This window comes from Megascapheus bottae, chromosome 1, assembly GCF_031878675.1.
Source record: "Megascapheus bottae isolate mThoBot1 chromosome 1, mThoBot2.hap1, whole genome shotgun sequence".
Classification (NCBI taxonomy): Eukaryota; Metazoa; Chordata; class Mammalia; order Rodentia; family Geomyidae; genus Megascapheus; species Megascapheus bottae.
This window is the reverse complement of record NC_143509.1, coordinates 54,547,303-54,569,820: the sequence shown is the minus strand read 5'-3', so window position 1 is coordinate 54,569,820 and position 22,518 is coordinate 54,547,303. Positions and strand designations below refer to the sequence as shown.

Genomic DNA, 22,518 nt, shown 5'->3' with positions numbered 1-22,518 from the left:
GCATCTTCAGAAGACATTTACAAAATCACATTTTAAATGCTATCTCCTATTCTCCAATTTGGTGAAAACATGAATTTACAGATTTATAGGATTAGTATAAAGAAAAAAATTTCACTCCTAGGAACATTCATAATCAAGGTAAAAACAGTAACAATAATAATGTAAAAAAGAATCAAAAGAAACCTCTATCCCTCTAGCTTTCTTTTCTTTTCTTTCTGTTTCTTTTTCTTTTCTTTCTTTTCCCAGTCCTGGACTTGAGCTCAGGGCCCAAGCATTATCCTTGGGCTTTTACATGGGTAGAGCCCTACCACTTGAGCCACAGTATCACTTATGGCTTTTCCTATGTATGTGGTACCCAGGAATTGAATCCGGGTCTTCATTCTAGGCAAGCACTCTACCACTAGGCCAAACTCCCAGCCCCTCCAGCTTTCTTTTCTTTCATCACTCACAATCTTTACATATTAACATAACCACAAGGCTGGGTATTTAGATCAGTGGTTAAGCACCGGCCTACTAAGCACAAGGGCCCTGAATTTGATCCTCAGCACCACAAAGGAAAAAAAATATTGCAATGGCATCTGTGTATATCTGTGTGTGTGTGTCTGTCTGTTTGTGCGTGTAAATGTATGTATGTGTGTATACACAGAAATAATATATATAGTCCATTGCTATATGTATGTATACATATGTGTAACAAAGAACTTACATTCTTCTTTATTATCTCATACACAGAATAATGCACCTTCAATAAATTATACTTGACCTTCAGCACTTTCTATTTTCTATAAGAAGTTGATAGTGTATGAAAAAAAACAAAAAACAAAAAACATTTTCTACTTGGTGCCAGTAGCTGAGCCTGTAATCTTACCTACTTAGGAGTCTGAGATCTGAGGATTGAAATTCAAAGCTAGCTGGACCAGCAAAGTCTATGAGACTTTTATTTATTTCCAATTAGTCAGCAAAGGCTAACACTAGCCTTGAGCAAAAAAGTTCAGGGAGAGTGCCAAGCCCCAGGACTGGCACCAAAATTTAAAAAAAAACTTTTTTAATCATATTTATCAACTATACAAACAAATTTGTTTTTTTTTTTTCTTTTTTGCCAGTCCTGGGGCTTGAATTAAGGTACTGTTCATGGGCTTTCTCAAGGCTAGAGCAGCACCACTTCAGCTTTTCTATATATGTGGTACGAGGAATCAAACCCAGGTCTTTGTGCATGGTAGGCAAGCACTCTACCAGTAGGCCAAACTCCCGGACCCTGTTCAAAATTCTTAATACATTACTTAAACTTACCACCAATCTTAAAGAGGTTAAAATAAAAAAGTTCCCCAAATAGATTAAGTAACTAACTTGTCTCATTGAGTACCAGCGGCTCACATCCTAGCTCCCAGGTGGCTAAAAGCTAAAGGATTGAGGTTCAAAGATGGCCCAGGCAGAAAGCCCATGCAACTCCATCTCCAGTTAACTAGCAAAAAAGCCAGGCTTGCCCGGGAGTTTGGCCTAGTGGTAGAGTGCTTGCCTAGCATGCACAAAGACCTAGGTTCGATTCCTTGGTACCATATACAAAGAAAAAAGCCAGAAGTGGTGTTGACGCTCAAGTGGTAGAGTTCTAGCCTTGAGAAAGTCCAAGGACAGAGCTCAGGCCCTGAGCTCAAGCCCAGACTGCCAAAAAGAAAAAAAGCCAGGCTTGAGTGACTCAAATGGTAGAGTGCCAATCATGAACAAGCAAGCTAAGCAAAAGGCACTGAGTTCAAGGCCCATTATTGGTAAAAATCAAGACAAAACAAAACCAGAAAACATGTCTCATAAACAAAAGATTTTTATTTAGGACAGACCTATTTCACAAAAGATACTACACAAAGATGATGGTTAAGTGAAAATTTGTTCATAAAAAGACTTAAGTGCGGGGGGCGGGAGTGTGGCCTAGTGGTAGTGTTTGCCTAGCATTCACAAAGACCAGGGTTCGATTCCTAGGTACCACATACACAGTTCAAGCTCCAATACTGGCAAAAAAAAAAAAAAAAAAAGACTTAAGTTCAGGAAAGGTGGCTTAATGGTAGAGTGCTTGCCTAGCATGAATGAAGAGGGTCCCTGGGTTCAATTCCTCAGTACCATATAAACAGAAAAAGCTGGAAGTGGTGCTGTGGCTCAAGTGGCAGAATGCTAACCTTAATCAAAAAAATCTCAGGAACATCATGTAGTCCCTGAGTTCAAGCCCCAAGACTGGCAAAAAAAAACCCCAAAAATTAAAGAGTTCAGGGGCCGGGAGTTTGGACTAGTGGTAGAGTGCTTGCCTAGCATGCACAAAGACCTTGGTTCAATTCCTCAATACCATATGTATAGAAAAGCCAGAACTGTTGCTGTGGCTCAAGTGGTAGAGCACTAACTTGAGGAAAGTCCAAGGATAGTGCTCAGGCCTTGAGTTCAGTCCCCAGGACTGGCAAAAAACAAAAAAAACCAAAGAGTTCATTGTTTTACTATGAATTATTTTCAAAAATGCGGAGTTGTAGATCAAGTGGCAGAAATACCAGCCTTGATCAAAAAAGCTTAGAGAATAGATCCAGTTCAAGCCCAGCACAAGAAAGAAGTGTGTGTGGGGGGGGGGAGAGATGGAGGGAGAGAGAGAGAAAGAAAATAATAAAGAATTATCTTTGAGGTTTTTTTTTTAAATGGTTATTTTTGCCCAGTCCTGCATGAAGTCCTAGGTTTGATTCCTAGGTACCACATACCTAGAAAAAAAAAAAAAAAAAGCTGGAAGTGGTGCTGTGGTTCAAGTGGTAGAGCTCTAGCTTTGAGAAGGCTCAAGGACAGTGCCCAAGCTCCACAACTGGCAAAAGAGAGAGAGAAAGAAAGTAAGAAAATAAGAAAAAGAAAGGAAGGAAAGAAGGGAGGGAGGGAGGGAGGAAGGGACGGAGGGAGGAGGAAGGAGAAAGCAAGCAAATAAGCAAGTAACTACAGAATGCTTCCATGTTGTGTTTAAAACAAACATCTTGGTATATATGTCTTTTTTTTTTTGTGGTGCTGGGACCTGAACTCAGGGCCTCATGCATGAGGCAAATCCTGAACTATCATCAAATACTTGTTTTAAAAATGATCAGATGACTAGAAGAATCACTGTAAATCACTTATTCTGAACCCCGAGTAAAAAAGATTGCTTATGCAGGCTAGCCTGTTATTGTCATATATTTGAGTACTTACTTTCTGTTTAACTGGTTAGGTCTCTTGAAAACTGCAACTGGTTTCCTTTGTGCTTCGTTTTGTCTCAGAAGGTTTGTCTTCCTTTTTAACACTGGAAAATATCGCTCTATATTCTTTCAGAAAGTTAGAAACTATGTTACTTCACTTTTCATTTTTTGCTATATATTCTACTACAGTAAACATTTCTAATGTAGAATGACAGAGACTAAGAACTACTTGAATGTGGAGATAACAGAGATGAAGAAACTAAACTGACATGAAAAATCTCTTAAATGACTAAAAAGATGATAGTCAAACAAAATACTTTGAGTTATCCTGGGGGTTGCACATCCTACCTTGTCACTGAGAGGAGGACGATTCATAGGACTAATTCCTTTTCGAATTCCAGGTGCCTTCCTAGCTGCAAGGCCAGTCACAACTCCATAAGGACGTCTTTTTGCAGGCATTATTCTTCCTCTACGGTTCAGATTAGTTTTAACAAAGCCTATAGAAAGAAAAGAAGAAACAAAATCAACATAGAAATGCAATTGGGAGGCTGGGAGTTTGGCCTAGTGCTAGAGTGCTTGCCTAGCATGCACGATTCCTCAGTACCACATACATAGAAAAAAGCCAGAAGTGGTGCTGAGGCTCAAGTGGTAGAGTTCTAGCCTTGAGAAAGCCCAAGGACAGTGCTCAGGCCCTGAGCTCAAGCCCAGGACTGGCAAAAAAAAAAGAAAAGAAAGAAAGAAATGCAATTGGGAGAGTCATAAAATGTAGAATACTCTATTTTCTGAAGTAGAATGGACTTTCTTATTCTTATTTACATTACTTGCATAGTCAAGTTACATAAAATTTTTCTCATTTATTTATTTGTTTGTTTTTGTTTCAGTTCTGGGGCTTGGACTTAGAGCCTGGGAACAGTCCCTGAACTTTTTTGCTTAAGGTTAGCATTCTAGGGCTGGCAATGTGGAATAGAGGTAGAGTGCTTGCCTAGCATGCATGAAACTCTGGGTTTAATTCCTGAGTGCCAAATAAACAGAAAAAGGCAGACATGGTGCTGTGGCTCAAGGGATAAAGTGGAAGCCTTGAGCAAAAGTAGCTCAGGGACAGTGCCAAGACCCTGAGTTCAAGCCCAGGATTGGCAAAAGGGAAAAAACTTGATTAGCATTCTACCACTTGGGTCACCACTCCATTTTTTATTTTTTGGTGGTTAACTTTCCTCCCCCGTTTGGCTTTGAATCTTGAACCTCAGATCTCCCCATCCTCTTGAGTAGCTAGGATTACAGAAATGAGCCACTAGTGCCTGTATTTTGGGTTTCTTTGGGGTTTTTTTTGTCCATTACGGAGCTAGAACTTGGGGCTTGGGCACTTTCCTTAAGCTCTTTTGGCTAAGGCTAGGACTCTACTACTTTGAGCCACAGTGCCACTCCCAGTAGCTTTCTGATAGTTAACTGCCTAGGTTGACTTTGAATCACAATCCTTGGATTATAGCCTCCTGAGTAGCGAGGATTACAAATCTGACCACCAGCACCTGGCTTATTTTTAAACAAGTAATAAGTTGCACTAGTGAGGATTCTATACTTGTACTAGACTTCCAAGGACTAGAAGGTCCCTTCTAAGCTGTCCCCCATCTGTAATTTCTTACTCTTTCTACTATGCAGTGCTGGGCATGAAAACTAGAGCCTAAGGCATGTTGACCAAGTGCCATACCCCAGCACTTGTCATTATCCTTGCAACAGGACAATCTATACTGCACTGGTGCAAGATAGGCGCTACCACTTATACTAGGTACCTGAAACATGACTAGTGTGAACTGAGATATTACAAGTATATGTAAAATACTTCATTCATGTTTTTATATCAATTATATGAGATGGTAGTATTTTGAAGTTAATGTATAGCTAACATTTAACTATTACTGGATAGTGTTCATCTACAGTGCATTCATGATCTCATCTCCCATGTACTACACTGCCATATCTTTTATACTATCTCTCAGCCCTTTTTTTTTTTTTTTTGCCAGTCCTGGGCCTTGAACTCAGAGCCTGGGCACTGTCCTTGGGCTTTCTCAAGGCTAGAGCTCTACCACTTGTGCCACAGCACCATTTCTGGCTTTTTTCTATGTATGTTGTACCAAGGAATCGAACCTGAGTCTTCGTGCATGCTAGGCAAGCACTCTACCAGTAGGCTAAACTCCCAGCCTCTCTCAGTCCTTTTTCTATTCCAAATGCTTTTGATACCAGGTGCTGGTAAGTTACGCCTGTAATCCTAGCTCGCTATTCCAGAGGCTGAGATCTGAGGATCATAGTTCAAAGCCAGCCTGGGCATAAAAGTCTGCAAGGTTCTTATCTTCAATTAACCACTGGAAAGCCAGAAGTGGCATTATGAATGACAGTGCTAGCCTTGAGTGGAAGAGCCTAGGGACAGTGCCCACGTCCACAGTTAAGTCTCATGACCGACAACAACAACAAAAATGTTCTTGACAAAGTCTGCAGTGACAATGAACATATTTTAATCTCTCTGGTCTGTAACATTACTTTCAGTTTCCATTATATACCTTGCAGATTTAAATTATTTTGCTCTAATAATTTATTTTGCTTGCTTGCTTGGTTCCTTCGTTCCTTTGTTCCTTCCTTCCTTCTTTTGTGGGTCATGGAGCTTGAACTCAGCCTGGACCTGTCCCTGAGCTCTTCAGCTCAAGACTACCACCCTACCTCTGGGCCTGGACATTGTCCTTGAGCTCTTCAGCTCCAAGCTACCGCCCAACCTTTGAGCCAGAGCCCCATTTCCTTTTTTCTAGAGGTTAACTGGAGATAAAGAGTTTCAGGTCCTTTTGTGTGCCCGGGCTGGCTTTGAACCCTCATCCTCAGATCTCAGCCTCCTGAGTAGCTAGGATTACAGGTGTGAGTCATTGTGCCCAGCTTGCTCTAATAATTTTTAAAAGCTAAGTGTAGGTATTCTAAAGTGTATTTTGGTTTCAGCAATATTTAAATAATTCAAAAAGACTACTAGGAAGGGGGTAAAACTGGAAGACACTATGAATAGGTATGGAGAGGTAACAGTAAAATCTCTACCTCTACAATCAAGATGAACTAATAAAAATAAATAATAAAGTGGAAAAAAACATTCACAAGGGACAATTCAGTATTTAGTACTATTATGTAGGTGAATTGAATCAATCTTTCAGCAACTGTATTTCATACTCGAGGTACTATTTTATAATCTGTATTAACACTACCCTATTAATGCTTTTATATCATATTGCACTATTGTGTAGTGTCATATTTAATCTAATCATTTTTACACATAGCTATAATTATTTCCTCATAAGTTTCTAGAAAGTGAAATATCATGTTGAAGAGTAAAGGAAGTTTTGTTTTTGTTTTTGTTTTTTCCCAGTTCTGGGGCTTGAACTTGGGCCTGAACACTGTCCTTGGACTTTCTCAAAGTTAGAGGTCTACCACTTGAGCCACAGCATTACTTCCAGATTTTCCTTTTCTTTTTTTGGTCAGTCATGGAGCTTGAACTCTGGGCCGGGGAGCTGTCCCTGAGCTCTTCAGTTTAAGGCTAGCACTCTACCACTTGAGTCACAGAGCCACTTCCGGTTTTTCTGGTGGTTAATTGGAGATAAGAATATCACAGACTTGCCAGGTATGGTGGCTCACACCTGTAATCCTAGCTACTCAGGAGGCTGAGATCTGAAGATCGCAGTTGAAACTCAGCCCACACAAGAAAGAATGTGAGACTCTTACCGCCAATTAATCCCTAGAAAACAGGAAATGGAACTGTGGCTCAAGGAGTAGGGTGGTAGCCTTGAGCTGAAGAGCTCAAGACCCAGGCCCAGGTCCAGAGTTCAAGCCACATGATCCAAGGGAAAAAAAAAAAAGAGAAAGAGAGACTATCACAGACTGGGCTGGCTTTCAATCATTATTCTCAGATCTCAGCCTCCTATAGCTACTATTACAGGCATAAGCCACGGGTGCCTGGCTCCAGTTTTTTCTATATATGTGGTACCAAGGAATGGAACCCAGGTCTTCATGCATGCTAGGCAAGCACTCTACTACTAGGCCAAACTCATGGCCCCAGCAAATTATTTTTGAAAGTTTTATGAGCTTACATTATTCATGCAGGTGGCATTTTACTTTGACATTTCCAGAAGTACATAATATAGCCTACTCATCTCATCCCTATCTTCATCCATCCCTTCTTAAAACAACTTAAACAGGTTTCATTGTTCTATTTTTATACACACATATAAAGTGCTTTGACCATATTCACCCTCACATACCCTCCAATTTCCTGCCAATCCCTAACAGAGCCAGTTATTTATTCTCCTACTCTCCTGTAATTTTTTTCCACAGATACCAGAGTTTGAATTCAGGTCTTAATACTTATTAGCCAGCACTCTACTACTAAGCTACATCCCTGGCCCTAATTCATTATATATATAATGAACACACGTATACACACACACACACACACACACACACACACACACGTTTTTATGTATATATGTGTGTGTATATATATATATTTTTCTTTTGAGAAAGCCCAATGTATACTATGAATATCTAAGAGGGGAATATTAGCATATTTTTATTCCCAAACTTTCCTAACATTTGAACCTGTTTGTGTGAGATCTTTACTAGTAATTCTGAGATAATAGTAAAACTTGCTATATTATGTCTGTATCATTTATGTATTGACTGTCGTCTGTTCCTAACCCTTTACTGCTTTGCCTTAGACAGGAATATTGATTTGGCCAGTGAGCACGATGTTAAGCCTTATGAGGACTAGTGAAATTCTAGAAAACAAAGGGGTTTTTCTTCAGATTCCAGTTTGCTTCTCATGGTTTGATCCTGTGGCATGGGTACCAAGTGCTATTACCAACTGCCTCCTCCTTGGCCTTAACAGGCTAACATTATGGTGAGACTGGAGCCACTGCACAAAATTTATGTCCTAGGTACTTGTCCAGTTGTGCCCCTGCTCATGTTCCTAATGAACTCCAGCTGCACCATCCTCACAGGGAGCTCCCTAGGGAGCCTGCTCAGAATGCCAGACCATCCAGAGAGCCACAGATTCACCCTCTCCAACAAGGCCAGGAATTCAGAGAGGCGGAGGTGTTCTTACAGATTTGTTCTTTTCTCAGGTGCATTCTGCCTCAGTTGTAAAGGTATTGATTGTTATTAATTTTATAATCACAAAAAAAATAAACAGATCATAAATTTTAAATCAAATTATTACTATTGGTATATCTGATTGCCTTTTATTAAACATGTAGGAAAGCCCATATACTTACTCAAATTAATGACCTAATAGCTATATTTTTTTTGTATGTGTGTGTGTCTCTTGGTTGAGGGACTTGAACTCTGGGCCTGGGCATTGTCTCTGAGCTCTTCAGCTCAAGGCTACCACCCTATCTCTTGAACCACAGGGCTGCTTCTGGTTTTCTAGTGGTTAACTGGAGACAAGAATCTCACAGACTTTAGTACCTGGGCTGGCTTTGAACCTCTATCCTCAGATCTCAGCCTCCTGAGCAGCTAGGATTATAGGGGAGAGCCACCATGACTGGCTGCTATTTTTATTTATACTGATAGCTACTAGTTACTGTATCAGGCACGATACCAAATAATTTTTATGGAAAACTGAATATAATTTACAGTGCATTTCCAAGGAGAAAAAAAAAAAACCTGTTACAGAGAAAGTAGGCTCTGTTCTAAGTATTACAAAATACTTAAGATTTGAACAGACATGAAGGATTTCAACTTGGAATGAGTAAATATAAAGACATGAATAACCACACCTAAGGTGTAGGAAGAAAAGCATGAGATGGGAATTGTCCTATTGGTCCTAAATCATTAGGGCTTTGACAGAGAATAAAAACCATGCATGGCTTGGGGCCTGTAGTTTGGCCTAGTGGTAGAGTGCTTGCCTACCATGCACAAAGACCAGGGTTTGATTCCTTGGTAACACAGACACAGAAAAAACCGAAGTGGTGCTGTGGCTCAAGTGGCAGAGCTCCAGCCTTGAGACAACCCAAGGACAGTACTCAGGCCCTGAGCTCAAGCCCAGGTTTAGCAAACAAACAAACAAACAATGCAAGATAAGAAATGAGGAACTACTGGGCCAGAAGTTTGGCCTAGTGGTAGAGTGCTTGCCTAGCATACACAAAGACCCGGGTTCGATTTCTCAGTACCACATAAATAGAAAAAAGTCAAAAGTGGTGCTGTGGCTCAAGTGGTGGAGCTCTAGCTTTGAGAAAACCACAAACAGTGCTCAGGCCCTGAGCTCAAGCCCAGGACTGGCAAAAAAAAAAAAAAATGAGGGACTACTGAATTTATGATCAGACTAAATCAACTTGTACAAGAAGTATTTTAGACCGACTGGAAGAAGGGGAAAAAAGTTAAGACCATATCAGTCACTATAAAAGCATTTAAACATGCCATCAAAAAGGACTGGGAAATGAATACAGAAATTTGAAAATATTCCCAAGGAATGAATAAAAGCCAGGTACCAGTGGCTACTCAGGAGGCTAAAATTTGAGAATAGTGGTTCTGAACCAACACTTAAGAGACAAATCTGAGATTTTTTTCATATATTGTTTATTGTAATTAATAGAAGGGTTACATTATATTCACCAGATAGAAGATGTATTACTTCACAAACATTGATACCCTTTTTCGTGTCTTGGTCCCCATTTCCCTCCACCTACCCCCGCCCCTCATCTTGTTTTCCCCCTTCCCTATCCTATTTCAAATAACCAAATAAGCATATATACAATATATCAGATAACAAGGTAAAATACTGTAAATCTGAGATTCTTATTTCTAATTAACCAGCAAAATGTACGAGGTAGAAGAATATCTCAAATGGTAGAGTACCAGCATTGAGTTTAATATTTAGTACCAGCATAAAAATAAATGAAAAGGAATCCATTATTATATGACAGTGTCAAAATCAGCTGAGATTGATGAGAAATTCTCGTTCACAGGAACAAAACTAATTAAAGTGGGAAAGCACAGAACAGACCATTCTTTAATACTTTCTTTCTAACAATTTGTTTACAAGAGCACATTGTTCCAGTACACATTTATATTTCTACTGTTTCTCCTACCTATGAGACTAACTTAAATGAAAATTCAAAAATCTCATCTTCTTTTGAATGTCTAATTTCTTTTGTGAATTTTTTCACACATACATCACTTGTTCCAATAATTACAGAAGCCTGTAATTAAAGGCATGCGGCTAAAGAATTTGCAAGTAGGATTGGCACCCTTTTAAATTAAAAGGGACCACAAAGAGCTCCAGACCTTACTAGCATCCTCATCTAGGATTTATAACCTCTAGAACTGAAAATTAAAACTTCAGAAGTTAACAAAACACTTAATCTGTAGTACTGTTTTTAACAGAAGCTTGAACTGACTTAAGATACTATTTCTGGCCTCAATCTATTTGAATTATCACGTGTAGACACAAGGAAAGTATATAATAATAACAGACTGATAGTGAAAATATGTCAATATAAAACAGTTCTTTTTTTTTTTTTGCCATTCCTGGGCTTGAGCTCAGGGCCTGAGCACTGTCCTTGGACTTTCTTAAGGCTAGAGCTCTTCCGCTTCAGCCTCAGCACCATTTCTGGCTTTTTTCTATATATGTGGTACCGAGGAATCGAACCTGGGTTTTCATGCATGCTAGACAAGCACTTTAACCACTAGGCCAAACTCCCGGCCCCAATATAAAACAGTTCTGATACTGAGGATCTCCTGAGTCTGTGAGATTCTCTAAAGGTGTCCAGTTAATTTTCTTGAAATTATTATTGTTCAGTACTGTACAACTGAAGGACAGTTAGGTTGTTTCTATAAAAGCATTTAGTACCTAAATTGTATTTCAAGCATGGACTTCAGCAAGCAAAAGTCATACTGACTATAGGTCAAAGGCTTTTTTTCTCTGTCATGCTTGTTCTCTCATCTAAAAGTAACATTCTCACTAAAATTACAATGTGTAAATCTTAACCTTCCCTAGTCAATCAGAGCTTAAGCTAACTCTGTATCTATGTGCACATTCAATAGCAGTGGCAGCTGTTCTATTTTAACCTGTCACATGAGCAGACAACATAACTAAGTGTAAACTCAATCTTCAGAGATCCTAAGCTTCCTTAAGGCTCAGATCATAAATCCCATAAAAGGAAAGTTTTTCTGATCTTCTGAGGACATTATATATCATCAGCTCTTGTCTTAGGACTATTTTTTCTATCTTATTTTTTTAATGTTTTATTTACATCAGCAGTTTTATATTTTTTTCTTTTGTTTTGTTTTGTTTTGTTTGTCAATCCTGGGCTTGGGCTCAGGGCCTGAGCACTATCCTTGAGTTTTCTCAAGACTAGAGCTCTGCCACTTGAGCCTCAGCACCATTTCTGGCTTTTTCCTATGTATGTAGTACTGAGGAATTGAACCTGGGCCTTTGTGCATACTAGGCAAGCACTCTACCACTAGACCAAACTCCCAGCCCTTTCTATCTTATTTTTTGCTATTTTTTGAATTAATTTCTAGCTGGGTATGGCGGCTCACGGCTGTAACCCTAGTTACTCAGGAGGCTGAGATCTGAAGATCAAGGTTCAAAGCCAGCCCGGGCACAGAAGAACCTGAGACTCTTATCTCTAATAAGCCTCTAGAAAATGGGAAGTGGGGCCAGGAGTCTCATTGTCTTTAGTGCCTGGGCTGGCTTTGAAGACAATCCTCAGGATTACAGGTGTGAGCCACCATGCCTAGCTTCAAAATTACTTTTTAAGTTAAATAAAATCTTAAAAGGTTTTGGCTAATAAGATAGAGTCTGAAGGTAATCCTTTATGCAGAAAAGCAGTATCCAGTTACAGAATTAAATTTTAGAAAAAGAAGTTTGGGGAGTTGGAGGCTTAGTTAGTAGAGTGGTGGCCAAAGAGTGAAAGCATCAGGTACCAAGCTTAAGAACTGGTCTCCAACTTTACAACAAGGAAATTTGTTTTTTATAAATAACACTGTTGGGGCCAGGAACATAGCCTAGTGGTAGAGTGCTCACCTAGCATGCACAGAACCCTGGGCTCTGTTCCTCAGTACCACATACACAGAAAAAGGTGGAAGTGTCACTGTGACTCAAGTGGCAAAGCGCTGACATTGAGTAAAACGTGTCCAAGGACAGTGTCTAGGCCCTAAGTTCAAGTCTCAGGACTGACAAAAAAATTAAATACATAAATAGTGCTATAGTGCTGTCTCCAACAATAGAATAAGTTATCTTTTGAGGTGATATGATCCTCCACTAAACTTTTTTTTTTTGCTTGTCCTGGGGCTTGAACTCAGGGCCTGAGCACTACTTGAGAAAGCTCAAACCACTGCTTGAGCCACAGTGCCACTTCTGATTTTTTCTGTATATATAGTAGTAAGGAATAGAATCCAGGATTTCATACATAATAATCATTTTCACTTAATGACTATTGCTCACACTTTTTTCTTTCTTTTGCTGGTCCTGGGGCTTGAACTCAGAGCCTGAGCCTGAGCATTGTCCTTGGGCTTTCTCAAAGCGAGGGCTCTATCACTTGAGCCACAGCATCACTTCTGGCTTTTCCTACGTATGTGGTACCAATGAATTGAACTCAGGTCTTTGTGCATGCTAGGCACTCCACCAACTAAGCTACCCTCCCAGTCCTCACTAAACATTTTTTTTTGGTCAGTTATGGGACTTGAACTCTGAACCTGGGTGCTGTCTCTGAGCTCTTCAGCTCATGCTACTGCCCTACCCCTTTACCCACAGTGCCACTTCCAGTTTTCTAGTGGTTAATTGGACTTTCGTACCCAGGCTAGCTTTGAACAGTGATCCTCAGATTTTAGCCTCCCGAGTAGCAAGGATTATAGGCATAAGCCACCGGTGCCCAGCATTCACCAAACATTTAAGTTGGAACTAGTTATCTATAGATAGTTAAAGGACCTTGGGAAGGTGACAGATCTCATGATATGAAAAATACCATGCAATTCTAAACCTAAAGATAATTTAGGCTATTATCAAACTGAGATTACAATGTCCTAGGTTTGATCCCCAGTACCAAAAAGCAGAAAAGACAAAAAAAAAAAAAAAAAAAAGAAAAGAAAATTTTTGCCAGGTGTTAAGAACTAAATAAAAATCTGAGAAAATATAAATCATAAAAAATTCTGATATATTTCCCCAAGGTTTACTGTATACACTAAACATAGTATAATATGAAACCACAAATAACAGTATTTCATTAAAATTTATTTTCAAAACTCACCAGAATTCTGTTGGATGCCCCACCGTAATCTCATCTTGAATTGCCGAGTACCGCTTTGTTGGAGTCTTCTATTTAGTCTTGGAAAATTCTGCTTCTTTCCTTCCTTTCTATTCAATTTGATAATATCATCTACAATAGAGCAAATATCATAATAATCATTTTTACTTAATGACTATTGCTCACACTTTTTTTTTTTTTGCCACTCCTAGGGCTTGAACTCAGGGCCTGAGTGCTGTTCTTGGGCTTTCTCAAAGCTAGGGCTCTACCACTTGAGCCAAAGCACCACTTCTGGCTTTTTCTATGTATGTGGTACCAATGAAATGAACTCGGGTCTTTGTGCATGCTAGGCAAGCACTCTACCACCAGGCCAAACTCTCAGCCTGCTCACATTCATTATAATTTAATGACTCTATTGCTCACACTCAGGGCTCTCAAGATATAGCCCATGCTGACTTCAAACTAGCAATCCCCTTCCTCATCCTCCAGCATGAGAGGATTTACAGGTATGCCCCATCATGCCTGGCTTCTTTTCTCTATTCAAAGCATTTTCATAGAGAACAGTAAGAAGATAAAGCTTCTATCACCATCTCCCTTAGTGTTCTAAATAAAATTTCTGTAGGAAAAGTTAAAAAAAGATAGGCTAGGCAGCTGGCGCTCACACCTGTAATCCTAGCTACTTAGGAGGTTAAGATCTGAGGACTGCATTTCAAAGCAGCCCTAGCACTAAAACATTGGGCACTAAAAAGTCTATGAGACTCTTATCTCCAATTAATCACCAGAAAACCAGAAGTGGGATGTGGCTCAAGGGATATGGTAGTATCCTTAAGCTGAAGAGCTAAAGGACAATGTCCAGGCCAAGGGGTAGGGTGGTAGCCTTGAGCTGAACAGCTCAGGCCCAGAGTTTAAGGTGGCTCACACCTGTAATCCTAGCTACTCAGGAGGCTGAGCTCTGAGGATCAAGGTTCAAAGCCAGCCTCAGCACAAAAGGACCTGAGACTCTTTTTTTTTTTTGCCAGTCCTTTTTTTTTTTTTTTTTTGCCAGTCCTGAGCTTGAGCTCAGGGCTTGAGCACTGTCCTTGGGCTTTCCTCAAGGCTAGTGTTCTACCCTGAGCCACTGCACCACTTCTGGCTTTTTCTATGTATGTGGTACCGAGGAATCGAACCCGGGTCTTTGTGCTTGCTAGGCAGGCACTCTACCACTAGGCCAAACTCCCGATCCCATCCTGAGACTCTTATCTCCAATTAACCTCTACAAAATGGGAAGTGGGGCTTGGCTCAAGGGTAGGGTGGTAGCCTTGAGATGAAGAGCTCAGGGATAACACCCAGGCCCAGGGGTAGGGTGGTAGCCTTGAGATGAAGAGCTCAGGGACAGTGTCCAGGCCGTCCAGGCCAAATACAAGCCCCATGACCCACCAAAAAAAAAAAAAAGTAGCCTAGGAAGATGAATCAACTCCTGAGACTTCTACGAGCCATAGCACCTTTCTCTAGTGCATATAAACAAAAACTTACTTACAAAAATTATATGCTTAAGCCAGGAGTTTGGCCTGGTGGTAGAGTGCTTGCCTAGCATGTATGAAGACCTGGGTTCGATTCCTCAGTACCACATACATAGAAAAAGCTGGAAGAGATGCTGTGGCTCAAGTGGTAGAGCTCTAGCCTTGAGGAAAGCGCCCAAGGACAGTGCTCAGGCCCTGAGTTCAAGCCCAGGACTGGCAAAAAAAAAAAATTATATGCTTATTTTCCACAATCACAGAAATATCCCTGTATTTAAAAAGGTAACCCACCGGGGCCAGGAGTTTGGCCTAGTGGTAGAGTGCTTGCCTAGCATGCACGAAGACCTGGATTTGATTCCTCGGTACCACATACATTGAAAAAAGCTGGAAGTGGTACTGAGGCTCAAGTGGTAGAGCTTTTAGCCTTGAGAAAGTCCAAGTCCAAGGACAGTACTCAGGCCCTGAGCCCAAGCCCAGAACTGGCAAAAAAAAAAAAAAGGTAACCCACTTTTTATTACTAAAACAATTGGTACAGCCTGGCCACATGGCTCATGTGGTAGAACTCAAACTGTAAGCCAAAAATGCCAAGTGACAACACAAGACACAGAATTCAAGCCCCTGTATCAGCACAACAAAAAAACTGGTCTAAACACATGGTTCAATTGGTTGAGTGCTGGCCAAGCAATAGCAAAGCCAGAAGTTCAATCCTACTATCTGCAAAAAGTAATAACCTATTAACAAAACAAAATAAAACACTGGAGACATGGCTCAGCAGTTCAAAGTTCTAGTACCACCAAAAATCATTTTAAAGAACAAATAAGTACCAAATTTCTAAATTGACCTGAATTCATTAAGGATTTATTGTGATTATCCTTACCACAATGAATGCTGTGTAAGACTGTGCCATCTTGGAAACAAATAAAAATATAACATAGTCCGTGTTCTGTGGGCAATAGATATACATAGCAAACACAAAAATAAACATGTATTATAATGAGTAGGATACTAAATACTACTTGTACACTAGCAGTCATTCTTTTCTATACTTATCTCTGTAAATCAGTAAGCCTTTTTTCTAAAAATACTTCCTGAAACATGCATAAACATTACACTGTGCTGATATCACAACAGAATATGAAGATGAGAAAACTAAACATTCTCCAGGTTTCTATTTTTATCTGCTAAAGATTACTAGAGGGACTGGGAGTTTGGCCTAGTGGCAGAGTGCTTGCTTAGCATGCAGGAAGTCCTGGGTTTGATTTCTCAGTACCACATACACAGAAAAAGGCAGGAGTGGTTCTGTGGCTCAAGTGGTAGAGTGCTACCCTTGAGCAAAACTACTCAAGTACAGTGCCCAGGCCCTGAGTTCAGGCTCCAGGACTGGCAAAAAAAGAAAAAAAAGATTACTATAGAAATCAGGCACTGGTGGCTTACACCTATAATCCTAGCTACTTAGAAGGTTGAGATCTGAGGATCCCAGTTCAAAGCTGGCTCGAGTATGAGGGTAGGAAAGTCCATGAGACTCTTACTTCCAATTAATCACCAGAAAGCTGGAAGTGGTGCTGTGGCTCCAGTGGTAGGAGTGCTAGCCTTGAGTTGAGCTGAAGAACTTAGGGATAGTGCCTAGGCCCAAAGTTCAAGCCTCACAACCAAAAACAAACCAAAAAATTATTAGAGGCCAACAATGCTCTTTTAAGACTATCCAATCTCCACTTACAGTACTCAAATATTAAGGCTGATGATTGATGGTTTAAACCAAGCCAGAGAAATTACCGAATCAGCAATGTCCTAACAAAATTTAACTTTATCATTCTTCCTAATTATTTTAAGGACAAATAATTTATATCAATATAATTGGTCTGTTTTTTAAAGCGGGGCACTGGTTGCTGTATACTAACTACTCAGGAGGCTGAGATCTAAGGATCACAGTTCCAAGGCAACTCAGGCAAAAAAAGTCCTTGATAAACCATCTTCCAAATATCCAGCAAAATGTGACTGGAGGTGTGGCTCAAGTAACAGAACACCAGCCATGAGCAAGCAAGCTGAAGACACAGCTCAAGGCCCTGAATTCAAGTCCCTTTACCAGTATAAACATTCTACCACTTTAATAGCTCTGCTTTTGGTTTTCAGGTGTTTAATTGGAGATAAGAGTCCACTTTTCTGACCTGGTTGGATTTGAATCTTGATCCTCAGATTTCTGCCACCTCAGTAGCTAGGGTTACAGGCATAAATCACCTACCTGATCAAGAAATGTAGTCTTTACTTATGCAACTATAACCCTCTGCACATCACCTTTATAATAAAAAAAATTTCAGGAAGTGTAACTATGGCTCAAAATGGCAGAGCAATAGCCAAGAGCAAAAGAACTCAGAGACAGTGTCTCAGTCCTGAGTTTAAGTCCCAGGATCAATCAAAACAAAAAAATTTTAAAGCTCAATGGTATCACATCCATAATCCTAGCTATTCAGGTGGCTAAAAACTGAGAGTTACAGTTCAAAGCCGGCATGGGTAGGAAAGTCTATGAGATCTTATCCCCAATTAACCACCAGAAAACCAGAAGCAATACAGTGGTTCAAAGTGATAGAATGTTAGCCTTCAGCGAAAAAAAAAAAAAAAAAAAGCTCAGGAACAGCACCTAAGCCCAAAGTTCAAGCTCTATGACCAACCCCCCTCATCTCCCCCCCAAAAAAAGTTTTTAAAGACAAGGAACTGGAGGCATAATTCAGGTGATAAGGACCAACCTTTGAGTTAAAAGTATTATACCTTGAGTTCAAGTCTCAGTCTGGGGGGGGGGGGGAAATAAACAAAGAAGGGAAGGGGAAGAGGGGAAGAAGAAAAAAGAACAACTACAAAAGAAATAATTTAAATACAGGAAAAGTTTGTTTTGGCTCAGGATTGAAAATGCTTCAGCCAGGGCCAGGAGTTTGGCATAGTGGTAGAGTGCTTGCCTAGCATGTGCAAAGACCTGGGTTTGATTCCTTGGTACCACATATATAGAAAAGCCAGAACTGGCACTATGGCTCAAGTGGTTGAGCACTAACCTTGAGGAAAGCCCAAGGACAGTGGTCAGGCCCTGAGTTCAGTCCCCAGGACTGGCAAAAAAAAAAAAAAAATGCTTCAGCCATGGTCAGTTGGACTACTCTGTCTTTATGGGTCTGTGGTAAGGCAGAGCATCCTAGTGGAAGGTATGGGAGAGGAAACTATTCAACGCAGGACAACCAGGAAGCAGAGAAAGAGAGGAAAGGGTGGCAACAAGATATATCCTTCAAATGAACACTCCTCTGACCTACTTCCTCCAAGAATTGATGGTTACTGGCATTGTTTTGATGCATATTCAATTAATTCTGAGAACAATTCCATGAAAAAACTATCATCCTAATGCTCATTTTCAAGTTAATAAACTGAGCTATGATAGGCCCAATTATTAGTAAACTTGGTAGATATTCTACATGAATACTTATATAAAAATCCAGGAGAGCCACAATTTAAAACAAAACCCAGAAAATCAGGTTCTAAAATCTGCAGACCTGATAAGATGAAATATTCATAAAGCGTAGTAGTTGTCCAAAAAATTATTATCTCTGCCTCTGATCTCTGTAAGAGAAGTATCTGACAGGCTGCTTCCTGTTATTGAGGGGAATAAAATAAGATCAAACCATCTTAGCTCTCTACAGCACTTCACTTCTACTGTAAAGATAACTATCCCTCAGTTCTCTTCACTTAAATAGCCTAATTACAAGTAAATATATACATATAACCTAGGAGTTTAAGAAATGTATTGGTTATGAAGCCGGCACGGTGGCTCATGCCTGTAATCCTAACTACTCAGGAGGCTGAGATCTGAGGATCAAGTTTCAAAGCCAGCCCAGGCACTAAAGTCCTTGAGACTCTTACCTCCATTTAACCATCAGAAAACCGGAAGTGGAACTGTGGCTCAAGGGATAGGGGCGATAGCCTTGAGCTGAAGAGGTCAGGGACAATGCCCAGGTCCAGAGTTCAAGTCCCACAACTGACCAAAAAAAAAAAGAAAAGAAAAAAGAGGGCTGGGAGTTTGGCCTAGTGGCAGAGTGCTAGCATGCACAAAGACCTGGGTTCAATTCCTCAATACCATATACATAAAAAAAGCCAGAAGTGGTTCTGTGGCTCAAGTGGCAGAGTGCTAGCTTTGAGGAAAAAGCCCAAGGACAGTACTCAGACTCTGAGTTCAAGCCCCAGGACTGGCAAAAAGAAAGAAAGGAAGGCAAGGAGGGAGGGAGGGAGGGAGGGAGGGAAGGAAAATATGGTGATGTGAACCTGTGGTTCCACCTTCTTAGGGAAGTGGAACAGGAGTATTGGGGTTCCAGATCAGTCCAGGCAAAGTAAGTTAGAGACCCTAGTTAAAAAACAAAGCAAAAGGAGGGGGATGGGAATGTGGCTTAGTGGTAGAATGCTTGCCTAGCACATATGAAGAAGATCTGGGTTCAATTCCTCAGTACCACATAAACAAAAAAGACTAGAAGTGGTACTGTGGCTCAAGTGGTTGAGTGCTAGCTTGAGCAAAAGCAGCTCAGGGACAGTGCCCAAGCCCTGAGTTCATGTCCAAGAACTTGGGGGGGGGGGGGGACAAAAGGCCTGGGGACACGGTTCCTGTAGCAGAAGTTTGCTGGACGAACTGAGTTCAATTCCCAGAGCAAAACAAGAACAAAACATGCTTAAAGGGTCCCTACATCTATAACTTGGGGCTAAATGTGTTTCTTGACTCCACCATTTATCAGCTGAATGAATTTTCTGAACAAGTTATTTTCTTTCTGTCTCAGATTTTGGTCAAATGAAGATAACTGCAACAATGTATGTGTGTAAAAATAATATACAGTGCTTGTGTACTGTTCAAAGCAGTTTGTGTATGCCTCCTGGCTCAATAATCTATAGCAAAACTGTGAGGAAGATAAACACTTGTTATTGTCACATTCTTACAAAAGCAGCATTGACAATTTACAGTGTGACTCCCAGTGATTCTACCTTTTTTATCGCTAGGAGTAAAATCCTTCAGGGAGTCGTTATTATGAGGATTAAAGTGATTAATACATAAAATGCTTATTTCAGTGCCTGACAAATAGTAAACATTAAATAAACATTCACTGTTACATGATTTCTTGTCTTAAACTCAAGATTTCCTCAATTCTTTGGAGCTCTGTAATCTTACCCTCGAAAAGGTTACGCCTCTGAATCCACTAGTTAAAGGTATTTATTTCCGAATAAAAAAAAAATTGGGCAGGGAAACTGTTGCATCCCAATACCCTAACTTGAATCTCCATAAGAACTACTTTTGGACTAGCTAAGGGAAATACCAAGTCCAGTGCCTAGGTAGTGTTAGATTAGACAATCACACAAAATCAAAATTCCACCAACTTTTTACATAACCGGTATGAAACCCTTCGTAAATGTGCCCGGCTTCACCAGGCCCCTCTAGGATCCATGTCAATCTCCCGCTCGGCCGTGGCGGCTCGCCTGCCGCCTGCCGACCCGCCTAACGAGCTAACTTGAGAGGCTGGGATGGGGCGTGTGTTTTATTCTAGACGCCTCCTAATAAAGCACGGATGCGGTCCCGGCCCGACGTCTTCTCTCTCACAGACGCTCTTGGCCGGCTTCCTCTGGGCTTCTCAAGGGAGGCCCGCAGAGGTCTGGGCCCTGTAACGCCCCGCAACCCTCCCGACCACCCCTCGTATAACCGATCGCGCTCCGACTCCTTCTAGTCCAACCAGCAATCCGACTCGGGATAACGCCCGGGTTCACGCTCGAGAGAACCCGGTGGGGTTTCCTTTACAAAGAGCCGGGCACCCCCCGAGCGGTAGCGCCCCTCTGGGAAAGAGCAGGCCCCACGCCCGTCCACCCCCCGGATCCCACGGCCTCCGCCGAGGGGTGCCCGGCGCCCAGCCTGCACCCCCGCTGTCCCCGCAGGAACCCCCCCACCTTGGTTCCGCCCACCCGCCGCAAAACTCACTTGGTAACAGCGCCCAACCGCCCCCTGCCCCCGCCAACCGCGCCACTTGGTTCCATCCACACACACACCACACACCACACACACCACACACACACACACACACACACACACACACACACACCACACACCACACACACCACACACACCACACACACCACACACACACACACACACACACACACACACACACACACACACACGCTCCAACTCCGTCCAACTCGGCCTCTTACCCAAAGACATGTCTATTTTGTCCAGGTTTTCATTGCTGCGGGCTTTCGGCGGCGGTGATTGGGTTGTCGCGGCTCCCACCAACCGGGTACCGAACCGGTTCATGGCTGTAGACGTCGCGCAGGAACGAGCTGCGAGGAAGGCCGGAGTCAGAGGCCTGCCACCTCCCACTCACGCACGCAGACTGGCCGCACTGCCGAGCGCGCACGCGCAGTGACGGCGCCCTCGCCCTCCCACCGCGGCGGCAGGAGGAGCGAGGAGGGGCGTGGCAAGGAGGGGCGGAGCAGAGGGGCTACCGAGACCAACCGTGGGCCAGAGGGGCCCGGGCGGACCATCTGGCGGGTTCTCCGGGCAGCACAGAACCAGCTGCTTTGGGCGCCCAGCCAGGACCGCTACTGCAGCAATCCCCACTGACTTTCATCCAGCTAGACCCTCAGCACCTCAATGACACGTCTTAAAATGACAGTTTGAGGGCGAACAAGTGCAGTCTTGAGACTCAGTAGACACTAGGGGGAAATTGAACTAATGCAACTTGTGGGCAAGGACGGGAGAGGGAAAACGAAGGGGTGATATTGTCCAAAAGGAAAAAAAGAAAGAAAGAAACGTACCTGATGCAAAAGTAACCCCTTTATCGAACACCTCAATAAAATTATATTTTAGAAATGCTTCTCTGTTTGCCTCGCGTCCCTCCTTGCTGCACCAAGACCTTCTCGATTCGGGTGCACGTTCCCCCGCAATGCAGCCCCGGGATGCACGACAGCCCCCAGTCAGGGTGGACTGCGGTACTGCGTCCCGGCTCCCCTTTCCCCCATCCGCTCCTCCACCTGCAGCCTGCGGAGCGCCACGTCCAAAGAACGCGGAGGCTGCAGTGGCAATCCTTGCGTCACGTTCACACTAAAAGTAAATCCTAACGCGTGCCATGTCCGCTGCACCTTCTCGCTCTCGATCGGCATTCTCAAAACATTTGGCAACATAGTAGCCACTTTCATAAGACCGCATCTTCCCTTGAGAGGGTAAGTACCTCTGCTTATTTAGCTGCATATTTTTCTCTAGTTCATTTGCGTTGGGAATTGATACGATTTTTTTTTCTCTCTCACTTTAATCCTTATCAAATAAACTTCTTCATATGTAATGAATTCCTACTTAATGGCGTTCTCCTCCCCCGTTTACAAAATGTGAAGTTCTCCATTTTTCCTGCCTCATTTTTCTTCCACAGCCCCCTGGTGAGAAGAAAGCATTTAGTTTCGTTCATCTTCTTACAAGCTAGCTGAAACAGTTCCATCTAAAGAAAAACAAAACAGGGATAGTCTGTCCCCCTAGAAATCTCTGCTGGTTTTCTACTTTTTAAAGTACATAGAAATGAGCAA

At 41.8% G+C, this 22,518-nt stretch overlaps 1 protein-coding gene across 1 annotated transcript in view; it reads right to left on the bottom strand.

Annotated features, from left to right (window-relative positions):
* The window catches only part of Fyttd1 (forty-two-three domain containing 1), a 29,654-nt gene extending 8,275 nt beyond the window's left edge, over nt 1-21,379 (bottom strand). The window contains exons 1-4 of the mRNA XM_090344688.1: nt 21,154-21,379; nt 13,451-13,579; nt 3,531-3,679; nt 3,196-3,308 (exon numbers count right to left, since the gene is read on the bottom strand). Coding sequence (XP_090200814.1) covers nt 3,196-3,308; nt 3,531-3,679; nt 13,451-13,579; nt 21,154-21,256 — 494 coding nt within the window. The 5' untranslated portion in view covers nt 21,257-21,379. The remainder of the gene's footprint in view (nt 1-3,195; nt 3,309-3,530; nt 3,680-13,450; nt 13,580-21,153) is intronic.
* Between the last annotated feature and the right edge of the window lie 1,139 nt (nt 21,380-22,518).